Source organism: Poecilia latipinna, unplaced genomic scaffold (assembly GCF_001443285.1).
Source record: "Poecilia latipinna isolate Pla-1442-1.1 unplaced genomic scaffold, P_latipinna-1.0 Scaffold448, whole genome shotgun sequence".
Taxonomy (NCBI): domain Eukaryota; kingdom Metazoa; phylum Chordata; class Actinopteri; order Cyprinodontiformes; family Poeciliidae; genus Poecilia; species Poecilia latipinna.
This window is the reverse complement of record NW_015113064.1, coordinates 278,408-291,062: the sequence shown is the minus strand read 5'-3', so window position 1 is coordinate 291,062 and position 12,655 is coordinate 278,408. Positions and strand designations below refer to the sequence as shown.

The 12,655-nt window shown below is 38.7% G+C and overlaps 1 protein-coding gene across 1 annotated transcript in view; it reads right to left on the bottom strand.

The window, feature by feature from the left end:
• Positions 1-2,906: 2,906 nt before the first annotated feature.
• LOC106951228 (chromodomain Y like 2) overlaps positions 2,907-12,655 on the bottom strand; it is a 34,839-nt gene continuing 25,090 nt past the window's right edge. Inside the window, exons 3-7 of the mRNA XM_015038618.1 lie at positions 10,392-10,609; positions 3,886-4,058; positions 3,595-3,805; positions 3,341-3,484; positions 2,907-3,244 (exon numbers count right to left, since the gene is read on the bottom strand). Coding sequence (XP_014894104.1) covers positions 3,086-3,244; positions 3,341-3,484; positions 3,595-3,805; positions 3,886-4,058; positions 10,392-10,609 — 905 coding nt within the window. The 3' untranslated portion in view covers positions 2,907-3,085. The remainder of the gene's footprint in view (positions 3,245-3,340; positions 3,485-3,594; positions 3,806-3,885; positions 4,059-10,391; positions 10,610-12,655) is intronic.

Below are 12,655 nucleotides of genomic sequence, written 5' to 3'. Positions count from 1 at the left end.
GGAAGAAAAAACAAAAAAGGTGAAAAGGAGGAAAAAAAACAAAGAAAAACCACTGGGGAAAAAAAAAAAAAAAAAAAAAAAGGGGGTTGAATTTTGTCTAACACACTATCTATAGCAGAAGATGGCAGCAATGCACCAATAAAAATGCAAAACAAAACATGCAACAAAAACTGCTGGATGGAGCTGTAAACATATTGATTCTGCATTTTAGCACCAAAACTAAGGAAGAGAATTAGGGTCAATGGAAAACAATAAAAAAATAAAACAGTTCTGACATTAAATGCAGAATTCTGAGAAAAAAAGAAGACTTTTTTCTGACTTTTTTCTCAGAAAAAATTCTGAGAATAAAAGTCTCAGAATTCTGAGACTAAATAAATCTTTTATTCTCAGAATTCTGAGATTAATGTCAGAATGATTATTTTTGAGATTAAAGTCAGAATTCTGACTTTTTTCTCAGAATTCTGAGAAAAAAGTCAGAATTTTTTACTTTTTTTTCCCCCAGTGGTCCTAATCCTCTTCCGTACCAAAACATGAAATAGTCTGCAAGGTGTGCTTTTAGACAAACAAGGGAAAACAACGTGAAACACACCCAAACACACGTGATTAAAAATAATAAGCAAAAACAACTCAGACACTTGGTGGAAATATGGTCATTTATGATCAGCGATGGGGCAAAAGTAACAACCGATTGTCTTCAATTATCAAGCAGTTTAAACGTGAACATTTAGATCTGAAGTCCTGTTAAAAACATGTCCAAGTGGGCAAGTTTGGATACGTTCATGAAACAAAATAAATAAATAAATAGATAGATAAACCCTCATTTCAGGGAATCAATATGTCAGAAAGTCACCAGAATGTAGTGATTTTGCATTCACCGACAGTAATCACAGCATGAGGGTCCCGCTTGCTTAATCTCAGAGCTGTCATCTTTATCATATTCTATAATCTTATACTTACAGTCATATATAGTTATTACAAACCCCCAGGGATTACTTGTTAAAACAAATTCTGGGAAAATGTCCTTGTTCTTCACTTTGATTAAAAATTTTAACTCAGCTTTTGTCATTTGGTAAAAAACAACAACAAAAAACAACAACAACAATAAAAAAAACTGTATGAAATCTTGCATAATTCCCTTCAATCCATAACTCAAAAAAAAAGCAAAACCAATTTTATCTTATTAAATAACAGTTTTATGTTTAAAATCCAACAAACCTCATTTTCTCAAGCTGCTCTCCTCCATAGGTCTCAGCAAAACACAAAAGATGAGAAATTGACTTTCATCTGATCAATTACAATAAAAGTAATCAACACAAAAGCTTTTTTTAAATTAGTTTTTACTCTGAATTTATCCGAGGGTAACCTCTGGGGCATATAAGTTAGGCTAAGACGGATGAAAAGTGCTGCAGTGCTACTAAAAGCAAAGGGAAGCCACATGACACCTCACCACCTTAATTATTATCTAAAATAAATACAAAAATAATTACAATGCTACAAAAACATACCCTGAAGTACGTACAATACGATATATTACATGCAAATACCTCTTCACTGTAAAATTATTGACATCTCTTACTAAACGACTTACACAGACCTACATACATATACACTTTGGTAAAGCAAAATAGATCCCTTAATATAATACATTTTGCAAAATATCAGATTCAATGAAATCCTCCATTGTTACATGCAGATCAGGACCAGGCTGGCTCAAGTGACAAATGTTGAATTTTGACATTTTTACTGACATCCTAAGACAAAGCTTTTTTTTTTTTAAATTTTCTATATATATATTTTTTTTACATTTTTTATTCATCCTGAAAAAAATGCTTTAGTTATTGAGTGTCAAGCAATTAAAAACCTTTCACATCTCCCCAATAACCAGCACTATTTATCCTAACTGATAGTTCCAACACCACAAATAATTTATAGGAGTAAGACACCGTAAGTGCAGCTATGAGGGAATTGGACAAATTAGTGTTATCGTTACTTTTTCAGATTCAGAAAAGTTTGGTAAAGTTTGGTAGATGTCATTTCAAACAATTATCATTTATATATCTCAGGATTACACAATCTGAAGAAAAAAGAAGAAAGAAGACACATGTTGACTGAAGATTGCTTTGCACAACTTAACTGAGAATAATTTATACCCGAGGCAGAATTCAATTTCAAGTAATGTTTTCATTTTACCAACAAGTTTCTTCTTCTGATTGGAAGTAATCTTTGAGAAAGTCTGTGGAGGGCGCCAAGGAGAAGGGCACAGATGGGATGGAGGCTTTCCAACTTTAGACATGCAGCTCATCACAAGGAAAAAATGTGTGTGTGTGTATATATATATATATATATATATATATATATACACACACACACACACACACACACACACACTTCCCATTTGCCTGGTTCAATGAAAAATAACTAACTCAAAATTTCTGAAAGGTATGAATCATCATGGTCTATTTGTTGAGATCCACATTTAGGTCATCTTTGTTATTAAATTGTGGCACTTCTTGACCTCTATTCTTGAACAATCCCTCGGACTGAATTACTAGCAGCAGTAGTTTTTTTTTTTTTTTTTTTAGATTTCATACATGGGAGTGAATGTGAAAGTGCATGTCAAAAACCAAACAGACTGCTTAACCAGACTTTGGTTTACCCTTCAACTCAAGACATTGGTGAGCATAACAAAACCCACCCAAAAATGCAGCTCAAATACAGAAAATAGCTACTTTATACATCTGAAATAAATATATGGATATATTAATAATATATATGATTTCTCTATCATCTGCAGTGTGATTACTCGGCGACAGTCCCTCTGTGATGTTCACCCGGCCCCTACTGCTACATAAAGAACATGGACGTTATTACACAGTGGGTCCAAAAAGAAGCCCTGGTACAAAAAATGATGATGATGGGATTTATTTTGTTCTTTAGAGAGACAAGTAGACAAAAGTCCAGAAACACTTCTCTGATGGAGTGAACCAAAGACCCTCGGTAGCGTTGAAAATCCTCTTCTGGATCATCCCTGCTCGGGCAGCCTCAGACTCACGTCGACCGGATTCGTCCTTCAGACTCCGCATGGTCACTTTTCACTGGTCTTATTGTGCACGTAGCTGAAGAGCGCCTCCAGTCCTTTGGTTGAACACCACAGCTGCTTCAGCATCTGACACTCTTTCTCGTTCACTTCTTCGAGCACGGAGATGAGGATGCTTCTCACCAAGCATTTAGACTCTTCTAAAACCTTTGACAACAAAAAGAAGAGCAATGGAATGCTAATTAGGGTTATATATCACAAAAAGGTTAGTCTTACATGGTTTTTTTTAAGTTTAAGCCTTACCAAAGCATTGCACGATGCCATTTCCTTAACACGCAGCATCACCTCTTGGTTAAATGTGGTTGGCCAGAAAACCTGTGACACCAGACCTCGACTACATGCTTCTTGTGCTGTGAGTTTCCTTCCACAGAACAGCATCTCATTGGCCTGCAGTTAGAGGAGAGGTTTTTTTTTTCAGCGTGTCATGTAATCCTTACATTTATCAAAATGAGCTATTCGTGTGGTTTATTTAGATAAAAAATAGACCGAAGACCCACCAAAGCTACACCCAGAATCTGAGGGAAGGTGTAAGAGGAGCATCCAGAGGGGGTGAGGTGGAGGGCCGCGCATGGCGTTTGGAACCACGCTCTCTCGCTAGCCCACACTACGTCACACAGAGGCAGGATGGATGCCCCCAAACCCAAAGCGGGCCCGTTTATTGCCACAACAATAGGCTTCTTGAAGTGGATAAACGCCAACACGAAGTCCCTGAAGGGGTATCGGAGAGATGAGTGTGGATTCTGTCCACAGCTAGTGCGTATCATGAAAAGACTGAGGTTCTGTCTTACCGTACAGCTTCTGCGATTCGGCTGCTCTCTTTTCTGCGGTCGGTGGACAGACGCCCTATGAGGTAGGAGGGCTCCAGGCCGCTGCAGAAAACCGTCCCCACAGAGCTGAGGAGTAACAGCTTACTGTCATCAGCAGCAGCATTCCCCAAAGCTCGACAGACTTCCTTCATGATCTGTAGAGACAGATGGAAAGATGTCAAACTTTGTCAGGCAGGAGTAAGCAAACAGACAAGTGAGAAATGTTTGCAATATTGGCAGACAATGGTCTTCACAAGCCGATAGCAGGCTGATCCCATCGTGTTTCGGCTTATTTAAATGAGAACAACAAATGTAGTAGAATTCAAATTTAAAGGGCAGGAAATGTTTGGTGTGAAAATGAAGTGAATTAATTCGTCTTCGGTCATAAATAATAACTTTAAATGAGATGTGAGCCAGAAGATTTTACAAAATTAGCTCCTTTTAGAAAATATAAGAACAGGAAAAAAAAGAAAAGAAAATCTTAAATTGGAACATGAGACTGTGTCACAGACAATTTGACAATTTGCCAGGACAAAGTTGTCTGGTCCTGGAAATGGTCCACCTGCGTGGAGCCAGACAGCAGACACCGAAGCTAAGGATTTGCCACAGGTCCAATAAAAGCTACGACAGTCGACCTGTTGATGTTCCACAGCTCTGCTGCAAGTAGGAAAATATTCCTCACCGGTTTACATTACTTCATCTCAGTCATCACGACACGTCAGCTCTCTGTAGCAACATAAAGATGAAGTAACGCATTTCTTGACTTAAATCAGTGGACGACTTGAAACGGAGCTTTTTCCATTGTGTCACCCAACAACAAACACGAGTGCAATTCGTAAGCACTTAATCTGATAAACCAAAATGATGTGGTACATCATTTGGAAGTGAAATTATTATTTTACACGGTTTACATTTTTGTACTGAAAAGTATGCATTTGATTTCAGCCCCACTTACTCTGACGCCTTTATATAAAAATCCAGGGCAACCAATTGCGTTCGGAAGGGCTCAGGAAATAAAGCACTCAAAGTGACCTAAATCCAATTGCAAATCTGTAGTGACTTTAAAATCGATGTGTATCAATGATCTTCATCCAATCTGACTAAGTTTGAGCTATTCTGCAAAGAGGAGCTGGAAATAAGAAGAACTGAAAGAGAGGTGGAGACTAAGTACAACTCTATCTTTTTTTATGTAAAACTTCAAAAGGTGCTGTGTTCACATGTACTTGTTTGTGGTCGGCAAAGTTCAAGGGGTATGAATGCTTTTGAAAGACACTGTGTAGACGTTTATGTGATTTGGGCTGCATATTAGAATCTGAATGCAGTTTCAGGTATACTTTTCATTTACAGTTGAGCCACATTTCACTTCATCTCAACAGTTGAGTGATTTTTTTTATTTTTTTTTGCATTTTTTTCTGTAAAAAAAAAAAAAAATCTCAGACTGAAAAAGACTTTACTTTTAGCTCTGAATATTCTCCCAGGATGGAGTGTGAGTAAAATATTTACATGCCAAGTTGTTCGGCATCTCATTTGTTTGACAGCCTCGCTGCTAACAGCTGCCGACTTTACCATGTCAGCATCACAACTCATTCATTTTGTACTGTAGCTGAAGCAAACTACATCCCTACTTAACACAAACACATATTCAAATTTTTTATTTTTTTTTAAACCTCCTGAAATTTGCAGTTCAAAAACGCTAAAATGAAGCACCAGAAATCACTTAAAATGAGAATAGAAGTATTTGTATCAACTTGTATGTTTTGGCCTTTGTCTCATGCAGTGAAGACCGGAGTGGGCTGATATTGGTTCCCTAGAAACTGCAGCCGCCACCCACTTCACCATCTACAGTCAATCGGCATCCTGATAATACGTTTTAATCAGATTATCACCCTTGACCTATATTAAATATCCAACCTCAAATTGAACTTAATTCTCCACGTCTCATCAAGCGTATAATCTGTCCTGTCCAATTGATCGTGACCTCAGTCTGAGCTTATATTTCCCCTATGCTGCAGGGATGTAAGCCTTTTTACAGACATGGTAAAGACCCGTCCCTCTTGATAGACACATCGAGTGTCTGATGAATGCAGATTGATGGCTTGTAAAACAACTCGGGTTACGGAAGAGGCTTTATGTTCAGCAGTAGCACGAGCGTACAGGAAATTAATCTGATTCGACGCAATGCCCGCTGGTAGTGATAGGAAAAAAAACAGCTGCTTTTCTCTGTTCCATAACAAATGATGGCATTTTAGCGAGACAAATTAAAACCCAGCTCACAAACACGAAGCAAAGACGAACAGATGCTGGATCAGCTCTGTGTGAAAGACGGAAGAGGCGCTGTCGAAGTGACATTCAAGTGCAGCCAGGAGACATCTTGAGGGTGTTTGGAAACAAACAAATATGGCACCGATTCAGAAACTATACGAACAACAGCTTCCTGGAAGTGAAAAGTCAGGGATATGTACGCCCCAAACAATCATCTAGTCTCCGCTGCTTTAGATTTTGCATTTCATCGCAGTCAGCAAAGGAAAGTCTTTTATTTTCGCTCTTTTACTTTCAAAATAACTGATCACGAGGGGATGCTTATGACTCTGACCTGACATTAGGAAGGGTAAAACAACAACAATAACAACAAAGCAGAAAAGATAGCTACACTTACAAAGACAAGCGATAATAATAACCAGGAAGTATCTATTAGGTTTCAGAATCCCCCGGGCCCCCACCTCCTTGGTGAGCATTTAAGATGGCAATGGGGAAGGCAGCAAGCAGCCAAATTGCCAGCAACCACTGCCAAAGCAACTGAAGAGCTTTTCAAAGTGAATAGATGAAATATCAAAGATTGGAAATACTTCCACTGCCTGAAGGACTTTCATAAAAGACTCTAACCAAGCATTTACCCCTAATGGTGCTGCAGCAGCTCTGAGTTTTTCGCTCTCTGTGTGTGTGTCCATGGACAGGGTACGTTTTATTGAATAGACCACAGGTGAACTGGCTCACAAAACATATTGTAAAATTGGTGCATATGTTGTAGAAAAGACTACCAGATCTATCGCTTTGAGGTCGTCTTAAAAAGATGTCTCAAAATATTAGTTTGCAAAAAAAAAAAAAAAAAAAAAAAATCACTATTTTTAACTAACTACTACTACAATTACTACTAATAAAGTACTCATGTTGCACCTCTCCAAACAGAAGTCGCAAAGTGCTGCACAAGATCTAAAATAATTAAGAGGACAAACAAGTAAAAGCAACAAATTAAACTTGCAATTAAAATGACATCTCAGAAGAACAAAAATCCTTTGAACACATGTAAAACATAGCTTACTGTACACAAGGCATGGGTTACCTGCTTATAAACTCCGTTTTTAAAAGACATTTTGGAGATAAACATGAGTTTGCATGTCGGAGACTCAGGAAAATCAATAACCTGACCGACAAACCTCAACCTCAGCTAAATGTGTGGTGTGGCCTGGAGCTGACCTTTTCAGCCAGGTGGGAGACAGGTTTGGAGATTTGAGAAACTCTTCAAAGGAGATCCCAGAGTAGTTATTGATGGTCTTCTATCAATGTGGTCTCTTTTTTTAAGGTTCTGGAAAGAAGTATGGCTGCAGCCTTTGGAGCCATCTGTAGTGAGTGTAAGCTTTCTTGGCTCAGATGAAGATATAATGAGTCACAACAGTCTAAATTTTGCATGAATCACTATCTCAGGATACAGTACATTATTTGATTAACTTGAACTGACCTTCGTGAGACTCAAAAGCTGCATTTAATTAAAAAAAAAAAAACTAAACTGACATGCTTACTTAAGATAAAGTGATTATTGGAAAAAAAATAAAAAATTAAAATTAAAGGATAGGTCCGACTTTACAGCTAAGACTTCAGTCCCATCCGGCATTTTATATCTTGCAGCTTGTATGTAAAATTGAGTTTAGAAGGAAATAAATAGATGTATAGATGCATAAGAGGGAAAACGAATGCTATGACAATGTTCAAAGAAAACAGGAGGATTCTAAGAGTGGATCCCTGGTGTACTCCAAAGATCATTTTCATTCATATCTGTCCTGCAAGTAATAGTCAAACCACCTTAAAACATTACCAGAAATGATTTGAAAAGCAATGATTTCTGCAGCAGCACAGAAAACAGGAATACTATGACGTATTAGCTTCTGTAACAGGAAAAAGTGCTCTACTTAAGGCCTCGGAAAGATTTTCCTTCCTCTAAAGCAGCGCTTGGGAAAAATGCACCGGGATAAATTTCCAGATTTTCTAAAGTGAACCCATTCAGCAAGCACATCCAGAGATTGTCTTGTCTCTGCAGCTTCAAAGACCGAGAGGCACAAAAGGACGTATCAGAGCTGTTTGATAAGCCCACATCTTATGGGCTTACTGTCACACATGAAAGTACACACACACACACACACACACACACACACACACACACACACACACATAAACACAGCCTCGCTTCGGCCACTTGAGTGCCTGTGAGGTACAGGCCGCCTTGCCCACACTGCATCAAAGCGAGGACAATCCTGTGTGAAGGCTCAGAGTAACATGTGAGCAGCAGAAAAAACCCGTCAGCTCAGAGTTAGTTATCAGGCTGAGGTGGATGACTGTGATCCACCACATCATCATCTGCCCAACCCTGAACTCTAGAAACACGTATTAAAGCAATGCTGAAAATGAAAAGAAAGAGATAAACGCTCAAAAATAGACAAACGTGTATGTGTAAACTTTTACCATGAAACATTTCCCAAAATCAAAAACGGCCACGACAACTTAAGAGTTGCTGGCATGCAGCTGGAGAACAAGCAACTTAATCAATCCACAGGAGATGCAGCAGCTAGTTGCTGACTGATTGTGGAAATAAGCATCCAATCTCATATTGGTGGAATCCTGCAGACAGCCAGTTTACAATGCACGCAGCAGCTGAGAAGAAAGCCATTACCTGATATCCTGAATTGCCACTCATCCTTTTTTATGTTTTTTTTTTTTATTTTTTTACTTTCACTGCCACTGACAATTCAGTTTGTAGAATTGAATGCTGTTTCATGGAGAGAATTTATCCTCCGCGCACCTTCTGTGTTCAGAGTGTTGAGAGTCATTTCTTTATTTGACACCAGATTAAGTTGGGAGAAACCTCTAGAGGCAGGTTGTACTGTTCAAACTGTCGCTCCAGGTTGATTTTGTGAAGGGAGTTTAACTGACGTAGCGTCAGCAGGTGATCGAGGAGACTATGAAAATACAGGCAAACGCAGCTTGGTGCAGATTTTGCATCTTTTATGCCTGTAGAGAGAACACAGCTGGTACACCAGACCTAATCAGAAATGCTTCTAAAAATAGGGAGACCCCGCTACCAGTGGGTGCAATGCATTCAGTCCTTGCCAAAAAAATATTTGTTGCTTTTAAAGACGCTCCTGCACTAAGGAAATTTGCAAAAAAAGCAAAACAAACATATAGATCTTTGCAATCAGAGTGATCCTCTTGGAAATACTTGAATGTTTGTGCAGCATTGAACAGATCAGTTGAAACACTGGAAATCTTCTTTAGGGTCTGCACTTCTCTCAAAAGCTTCTTTCCTCTTTGAATCACCAGCGCAGTCTTTTCACTTGTTCAAGTATCATCTTGCCTCTGTGAAAACAGATGGCTGAACTCTGGATTTAATGGCCTGTAGCCCTCATAGCAAACTTTTTGAAGCTGGCTTTGGCAGGAGGCAGAAGACATTTTTTCCAGAAGTATGCTAATGGCAGCTTTATGCAGCTGACACTGTCACACCGGGCAGATGTCACACAAAACTGCTGTTCCTCGATCTGGCTCCTAAAAAGCTCACTTGGAGTGGTTACGGTGCCTTGCAAAAAAAAAAAAAAAAAAAAAAAACTCCCCCCCCTTAGATTTGCAGATGCTCCCACCTCAGCTGTGAATCTCTGCAACTACTTGAAAGTCACTATGGGCTTCTTGATTATTGCTCTCGCCTCGTTTCATGTAGGTGGCCACGTCTTAAGGGTTTTAGCAGGTTAAATGACTTTCCAACTTCATTCCTGACTTGTCTGGTGGATTCTTTGGTGTTCTCCATGCTGGTTTGTTCATGAATATTCTCTGGCAAAGATCTGAGGTCCGGACAGAACAACTGAATTCATGATAACTACACACAGGTGGTGTCTGTTCAGGAATGTGATTGACTGGATTAGGTTCTATTTAGGGAGGGCTACCCAGTGAATTTTCAATGAAATACACTGAAGTTTATGGATGCAATCTGGCGAAATGTGGAAAAAAGTTCAATGGATAGAAATCAGTTTTGTAATATGTAGGGATGATGCTGTAAGAATGAGCTCACATGACAGCGCAGCGATTATTCCTAAATGCAACCCAGTACTAAATGTGAGGCGTTTAAAAGTTGCATTGAACTTTATTTACCAATACAACACTGAACAATACCCCCAAGAGGGACAAGACAAATGAAAAAGGAAGAAAGTGTTGGCAGGTTTTCCTCTCACCTCTGGCGTTAGAGCATTGTTGTCTGTGGTTTGGCTGGAGAGCAGGACATGCGTAAAGCCCTCCTCCTTCCTGACCACAATGTCTCTGAATCGACAGTTGCTCTCGTTCTGTCGCACGTTGTACCTGAGCCGCTTGTCAAACACGTAGCCTTTCTCCTCCGCCAACTTCCTCTTTACTGAGCTGTGCAGATGCATCTTCCCGTTGGCGAGAGGGGAGCCTGACACGGATGAGGGATGACAGAAAAGATCATTTGTAATTCTTTCCCAGGGAGTTCGTATTAGACAACTTATGATTAAGCTCCATTTGCAGCTCAGTGTGACTTCAGCTCTTTTCGTGTGATTTTTGTCAAACACATTCGAATTGGTGGTGGTGGTGGGTGGGGGGGGCAGTTTACAGAATAATTTTTGTTGTAACAAGAAAAGAAATCGCTTGCACATCTACGCTGGAGCAGAAATTAGCTTTGTGTTCAGAGAAAAAAAAAAAAAAAGATAAAATAAAGAATCACTGTTATCTGAACCTGCAGTTTGAAGGACAAAAACTGACCAGTTGTTTTTCTACTGAACTTTACTTCACCCTGTGTTGAGTTTGTCTCTTAGACAAAGAAAGTGAAGGAGCATTGCTGTGAGTAAACATGTATTTTACTTCTGGATCAGCCTCTATATATTTAGCTGCGTCTCTCCTAGATGAAGCCACAAAAGGAGCTACTCCTGCTTCAAACTTATGTCTTTAACATATAGAAACTGTCCGCACCTGCACACTCACAATGATGTATTCCACCAAAGTAATGACACAATGCAATAAACTGTCCACTGTCGCTTCACGCTTCTTTAGGAAGAGGGATTGCTACAAAGAGAGCCATCAACCACCAAGTGTGTTTTCTAAAAAAAGATAACACTCCCTAGTTGATATAGTTGGTTGAAATAACTTTAATGAGATGCTTCTTAAAGGGACCTACCGGTCTCTACCATTAGTCTTAGAAAAAAAAAAAGAGAGTGTCCAACCCCTCACTCTTAGCTGTGAGATTTTTAAGAGATCTTTTGAGTTTACAGCCTGCTTCAAGTCTCCCCATGGCATCTCCATTAGATCAAGATCTGGAGTTCAACTCCACACAGATCTCTGCCTTTCGATATTCCCAGCCAACCCTTGGTGGAATACTGGTATATTTTGGGCTATTGTCGTCTCTATTGCATTTGCATATTTGCAGATGGTCTCACATTTTCGTCAAAAAACACCCTCAGATACACTTCACGGTGGATTCTATGTTTATTGTGCTGGGCAGGTTCTGCAGCAGCCAAACAGTCCAGACCATGATATATGAAGCTCTATGCTTCTCACCTGGTTTGAGATTATTTTCCAACTATGCTTGTTTACACAAAAAAAGCCCTCAGTCCTGTTGTGCAAATAATTCAGACTAATCTATCCAAAGAACATTATTCTAGAAGTCCTGCTCTTTGAGGCATCTCATTGTGTCTCATTATGCTTTTCTCTCTCACTTAAACAGTCAGGAGCACACCATCAGCAAAATGTCTAAAATAAAGTAAACTTCCTTCAAAATACTTAATACAGACCATTTAATCACGTGCACCTGATGTGATAAAATTGTGTGTAATTTCAATTACTCTAAGTGGGAATACATGTGGAGCTGTTGTAATTTATTGAGTTTCTTTTTTATATTTCATTAACATTTTCAATTTTCTTCGCTTATTTCAATTAGATTTTTTTTTATTGTTGTTGAAATAGATATTAAACGTTCATAAATCCAAATGTGTTAGACAAACACACAGGTGTTGCATGGTGTCCTATAGTTTAATGTAAATGTTGAACAGAATCATCCAATTTCCTACGTCATTTCTTATCAATTTTGCTCTATTATGATTCTCTTTAATTTTCTTTTTCATGTCTCATTGTGTCTCAAATACGCAACATCTGGGGGATTCAGCTTCAGCCTAACATTATGTAAGAACTTGGGAGGAAACTGAGTCACTTCTGAATGAACTTCATAGCACATCTGCATCATCTGAAGGCTTTTTCTCAGTTCATTCTCTGAGGTTTCATGGTGGACTTCAGTGAATTCCAGCCTGATTTCATTAATATTTAAGAGCTGAAACCTTTATTGTAGCGCAGTCACACTGAGCAGAGGATTTCCGTCAAAAGCACAACCTCAGCTTATGACATAAAAAAAAAAAAAAAAAAAAAAAAAAAAAAAAAAAAAAGTTTAGCAAGGAAAAAATGTTTTATCCAAAAAAATCTTGACAGGATGGGG